Source organism: Oryzias melastigma, linkage group LG12, assembly GCF_002922805.2.
Source record: "Oryzias melastigma strain HK-1 linkage group LG12, ASM292280v2, whole genome shotgun sequence".
NCBI classification, from domain to species: domain Eukaryota; kingdom Metazoa; phylum Chordata; class Actinopteri; order Beloniformes; family Adrianichthyidae; genus Oryzias; species Oryzias melastigma.
The window spans coordinates 8723320-8729579 of NC_050523.1; the positions used below are offsets into that span (position 1 = coordinate 8723320).

General features: G+C 37.3%; 1 protein-coding gene across 2 annotated transcripts in view; it reads right to left on the bottom strand.

The window, feature by feature from the left end:
* The window catches only part of LOC112162864 (potassium channel subfamily T member 2), a 32494-nt gene that overhangs the window by 12445 nt on the left and 13789 nt on the right, over positions 1-6260 (bottom strand). For both annotated transcript variants that reach the window (XM_024298796.2, XM_024298794.2), the window contains exons 9-15: positions 5223-5306; positions 4827-4921; positions 3615-3795; positions 3379-3543; positions 3172-3308; positions 2301-2364; positions 2111-2219 (exon numbers count right to left, since the gene is read on the bottom strand). In XM_024298796.2, the coding sequence (XP_024154564.1) occupies positions 2111-2219; positions 2301-2364; positions 3172-3308; positions 3379-3543; positions 3615-3795; positions 4827-4921; positions 5223-5306 (835 nt within the window). The remainder of the gene's footprint in view (positions 1-2110; positions 2220-2300; positions 2365-3171; positions 3309-3378; positions 3544-3614; positions 3796-4826; positions 4922-5222; positions 5307-6260) is intronic.

Here is a 6260-nt window from a genome sequence, read left to right on the forward strand (position 1 = left end):
AAGGCCACATGTAAATTTGCGATTAATCGCGAGTTAACTCTGGACAAAATGCGATTAATCGCGATTAAAGATTTTAATCGCCTGACAGTTCTAAATTAAATTCATTTTATGTTCTCACTTGTCTTTATAATTAGTTTATAATTAAATTATGGACTAAAAAAACAGTTCACTTAAAAAATGTAACTGTTTTAAGACGTATAGTTAGGCTTGACAAACTGAAAAAAGTTTGTTTTTAGGACTTATAGATAAACAAATTAAATAAACGTAAAAGTTCCTCTCCTCTTGTGATCATCTTAACCGAAAAAGTTTAACAAAACCAATTAAAAACCGATGAAAATAGTGTTTTTAACATGTTCTTGTGCCATTTTTCTGATAGTGAAGAACACATACTAAGTTACATTGCATTTTTGAGTATTTCTTTATAACAGGAGCAAATAAAAAAAAAATGCCATTGGATAAAGCTTGAAGGTGGGACGTAGAAACTACTACGGCAAAAGACACAAGCTCCTGGTTCCATTTTGATGCATCCATGTATGTCTTTGTAATCCGAGCTGGTTCAAAACTGCACGGCTAGATAGCTTCAATATTGCTCGCCATTTTTGTTGCACTGGTAATTGGGAGTGTGAGGGGCTGTAAGCTAGCAGGAGAGCGTGTAAAGACAGAGCTCTGAGCAGTAGGAAAGGGGAAAGGGCGGTGGGGTTGCTCTGCACCAACAGTCCCACTCCTGCCGCTCTGCAGAAACTATGTCCTAAAATTATTTTTTTTTTCTAAAAATGACGTAAATATAATTAAAAGACCACTGGGAATGCTTAAAAAAATAACTGCTTATTAAAATGTGTTTTAATCTTTTTCATTCTTGTCTCAAACTGTTTAATGTGGCCACTTTTTCTCTTTGATCATCAACTTTTAGCAACAATTTAAAGGGTCTATACCATGCAAAATCAAAATTTTGAGCTTTAAGTGTATAATAGAGTTAATTCCTCACTATAAGCAACCCCAAACGGTATATTGAACCATCCATTTAGCATTCCTCTACAAACCTGCACTCTGAGTACCAGCCCCTCCTAAACCCCAGAAAACAAGCAGGTCCTCCCGAGCTGACGTCACAAAGTGAGGCCGCCCCTTTCAGGAAGAGTCAGCATTGCCAGCACTGCCCCCAGGCTAAAACAAACACGCACTGATCACCGCGGCGCTAGCGGGGATCAGCTAGATTTGCGAGCTCCTCCAGCTCGACGCCAGGTGTCTTCGCTATTTGTGCTGTAATCCAGTGTAGCAATGACCAAGAAACGCTCATTCGATTTACTGCGGTGGCATACACCAAATAACATTCTGGTGAGGAATCTGCACCACATTTAAGGTGGATCCTAAAGTATCCGAGAATGTTCTCATCATTTCAATAAATCCTGAAATGTTCATCTTGCGTTGTTGTCTGTCTGCATTTTGTGACAGAATTTCACCACAAGCATAGACGATGTCATGAAAAGGGCGGCACCCACAATGAGCAAAGGGCGGAGCCTCAGAGATCGAGATGTCTTACTTCCTGAGATGAAAAGATTTTACAAAAATAACTCTTTAATAATTCTTTAGTGTGGCAAAGGATATACACGATCATATATATGATCGTATAAATGGAAATAGTTTACTCTGAAAAGATAAAGAAAATCATGATATTTGCCCTTTAAAGGGAAAAAAAAGCAATTCAAGCTCCCGCATGAGTGTGGGTGTTTCCAGTTAGACAGACCGTTTAATTGAGAATTTACATTCAGTGCTTCAATATTATCAGTCTTAGAGTAATTGCCTCAATAATTTTGAACTTACTGCTTTAAAGACAATTTAAAAGATAATTAGATTCCTGATAACAGCTTTTCCTTGTTTTCCATATCTGTTCTAGTGTGATAATTATGCTATTATGGTAATAATAATATAATGGTAAAACATTTATTTTTGGCTGCTAATTACTTTTTATGTAAAAACCTTTAAAAAATTACACAAAACTAGCATTAACAGTGAAGCAAAACATGGGAACTCTAAGATTTTAAATAAAAAAAGGTGTTTTCAATTTTTTTCCATTAAGAAATTATTTACTTGTTATGGTTACACAAAAGTTTACCTGCAAACTTGACGTGGAACTTATTCTCAGGTTTGAGGATCTGCACATACAGAGGACAGTTTGGTGCAAAGTCCTTTACCGCCCAAGCTCTCAGGATGGTCTGATGGTCCTGGGAAAAGAGAAATAGTAAAATATATCGATATGGTTCAACTAATGAGTGCGGTTTATACTGAATTATTGCATGTTTTACCGCAGCCATGCGGTCCACCTCATTCCGGCTGCTCAGAATGAAACAAGCCTCTGCGTCGTCCATCCTGCGTGCGACAGAATGACGTAATCAGATGAGCGAAAATCTCCACAAACAGTGAGAAATGAGCGAGAACCCTCTATCCTTACACATTTAACTTTTTTCCTGCAAATATGCAAAGCTCCAAAAAAGCTGAAATGCCATGTGAGCTGAACATGCTGAGATTGTGAAAGTGCGTTTGCATATTATTAACAAAGCCAGAGGAGGGCAGGATCCAAAGCAAGTGTGGGAGGATTTGAAGCGCTGCCAGATGCAGGAAGCAAGCGCGCCACAGTCCTTTACCTTTAACTGCTCTTTTCAAAACATAGCAAATGCATAGAGTGATTTCCTTTTTTTTCTCTTTTTATTCAAAGCACTTCTTTTGAAAATACACACAGACCTGTAACACAGATATTGTCGGCTCCACTCTGCAAAGCCACTTAAAGTGGTATTCAGTTGCTTACAGAGTGTGAATGATGAGAAAAGAGATAAACTGGCTGTTATGTCCTGGAAAAAAAGGAAAGTTTCATTGAAATGTGTTTGTTATTGAAGTTTGATAATTTAATTTTATTTTCATCTACAGCAGATTTTTACCAAATTCACAAGATAATATTTCACTTAGCAAATTTGATGATAAAAGGGGGAAAAAAAACATGTTTTATACTCCTAAACCTCTTCTACTGAGCCTTGATTTTCAAAATAAAAGTAGTTTATTTATTCACATCTCAATATTCCAACTTTGACCTTTTTCTGGATAAATTATAATATTAACTACATTTTTTTAAGATATATAACATCAGAGTTTAAGTATTGGTATTAAGCATCTTCTGCTTACTTGGCTCTCATCAGATCCTGGTCTTTGAGGACCGACCCCTGCAGATAGATGACTCTCTGAGACCACAGGGGGATCTGCAGCACCCTCCGCACTTGCACGTCCATCTCACTTGGGCACAGGATCACCACATAGTAATCCTTGAAGATTAAGCTGTAGTTAAGACTTGATCCTCTAGCGCAATGCTTTAAAAATGCCCGTGTGTGGTACCTGCAGTCTGGGATGAGCGTAGAACTCATTGAGAAAGTCCATCAGAAGGTCTATTTTGAGCGCGCTGACACACAGCACCACGTGTTTTTCCGTTTGAGCTCTGTGGCGACTGTAGTTTCCCCCAGACTTCTGCCTCTCCATCCACAAGTAAATCAACTCCTCAAACTGACACACAATGAGCTCAGATTAACTATGAGTGAGAAGTTGTAATGTTGGCAGTAAAAACATCTTCTTACCTGCAGAGGTAGAACCACCAGAGCCACACAGATCATGATGACCACCAGCAACTGAGACGGCCAAATGCGAGGGGTGACGTCTCCAAACCCTACAGTGGAGAAGGTGACGATGCAGAAGTAGAAGGAGTTGAAGAGGGAGAGGTTTTTACCTGCCCTCTCCAGGTGCTGAATCCCACATGTGCTGCAGGAAACAAGATTAAAGGAAGTCTGTCAGGATTTTTGTTTAGTTTGTGAGGTTTATTCACAACAAACAAGGTCATAAGAGTTTACTACTTATGCTACGTTCACACTGGGCTAGGAAACACGCGTTCAAGCAGCCACTTCCAGTAAAAAGTCCATGTAAATGCACGTTTGTACATTTGAGGCTTCTGCGTTCAAGTCCATTTTCAGGCTATACGTACAAAATTCATGGCCATTGAATGTGCGTGAAAAGTTAAACCAGTTGAACTTTGATCAACCAGGAACTAGGATTTGGTAGAGTCATCTGGACACCATCTTTGACAATACCCTGACGTGCCAACATTTTGATAATTGATCATAGAGGATAAATGAACAGTGGCGTTCCGGCAGGGCCCGCAAACCCTTCAGTGAAGGCCTAAAATTATCTGAAAGAAGCATCTAAATCACAGAGAAATGTTATATATATATATCAGGCGGCAGTGGATGCACTTTGTCTGTTTAGTCAACACTAACTCCAGAATGAACAGATATTATATGCAAGGCAAAACTTTGGGCACACTTTTATGGATCTTTACTGGTTACTAGCTGCCCATAAATGCACTAAGATGATGATATTTGGCACAGAGCATCTTTTATTTTGGAAATAAGTTTAAATTAAAACAAAAAAAAAATCAAGTTTGGGAGATGCTAGGATTATATGTTTGCCCTCGTTTGTGCCAAAAAATAGACCAAATTAATATTTAATATTTAAAAAAAAGAAGGTCATGAATCAAAATTTCTTCAAGGCTAAAGTAAGACTATGCATGTCATTCTAGGTTTTGATCAAAAATAAATGAGCCCAATGGCTCTTTTACTGTTAAAGGTTGCCGACCCCTGTACTATACTCATTATAACCCCAATATATGCTTTCCTATTAACAAATAATTGGGAAATTTCTTTTCAATTTTTTCACAGAATAAATGAAATATTTTCTCTTTAGTTCTTTCAGTGAGTGCTGTGTTTGTTTTAATATCCAGGGAAGGGGCGTCTCACCCGGTGAAGACGAGGCAGAGCAGGGTGCAGATGAGGATCAGGACCTGGTTGAACATGGCGGAGTTGGTTCTCTGGATTGCTCTGTGGACATCGTTCTGCACAACAGTAAACAACTCACTTCAACATCATGTAATCAAAAACTGCGGCCTCTCAAATATTAAACCTGCATCTGTTACTAATAAAACACGAACTCTGCAACTTTACAGCCCGAAACACTAAAACTCCAGATCATTTCCAAATGTGCAATTAGGACGGAAAAGCTTCAGATGAATGAAGCACTCAGGTTTTTATAAACTGCGGAGTGAAACATAACAATGAGGATCTCGCCTACACACCGTTAATAAAAAGGATGATTAAAAACAGGCCATTAACAAGTCCAATAAAGTTTGCACTCACAATCATGTTTTCCAAAGCACATTTAGCGAGCCAGCAGTTGAGGAACACGGGAATGAAGATGTTTCTGATTGAAGGCCAGAAGATCTAAAGACAAATGAATCATTTTTATTAGTTTGTAGGGCAGAAAAGGAGGACTCATTACAAAGAAGAGTACATTGCTGTTGAAATTATTAATATTTGTCTATTTTAATGCTTCCAGCACATCCACTCCAAGTAATAACAGTTCCCATGCTGGCTAACAAAGCAAGCTTTATGAACCAATCTGTCAAGAAAATAAATCAACAATTAAAAAACAACTAAATTAATTTCTAGAATTTAATCCCTGACTTGTTTTGTTTGATTTTTTATTTAACTTTAAAGCCTTTCATGTGTGATTTATTCATTACAAAACACATAATAGATAAGCATTCTCTTCAGTGGACCATAAAGTACTTATAGACATACATCTAATCGGACTTAACAAATTATGTCGCTTGATCATATCTTCATTAAATGTATGATTTTTGAGCATAAATGTGAAGACCAAATGTGTTCTAGATTTTTTTTTTTCGCCTCTGTGCCTGCAGGCATCCAACTTGTCAGGATGAATCATCAGATGTGCATAAAATTTCACATAACACCTTAAAGAACAGCAGTGCAGATTGTCCTTTTTTTATTTAAATGTCAATCACTCATTTTGCTCTTTTGAGTCTGACTCACTCCTCAGATTGACCACTTTTCTTAAACACAGAGTTTTTGAAATAAAATACTTAACCAAAAACCTGCAAGTACAGGTTGTTAGCCGAAGGCAAAAAACAATAAGCAGCATCAGATTTCCTGCTTTTTTTTAATTGATCTAACTGACAATATGGAAATGTGATTCAAAATTGTCATAAAATATATTTATAAATTCATATCAACAGTCACAAACAGCCACTTTAGTTATGATGATGACAATATTTTTACATTTTACTCTAATTTCATAGAATGAAAGTTTGACCCTATAATATATCAATTGCCAAAAATGCTACAAAATGCTTTTAAGGGTCAATCAGTTGC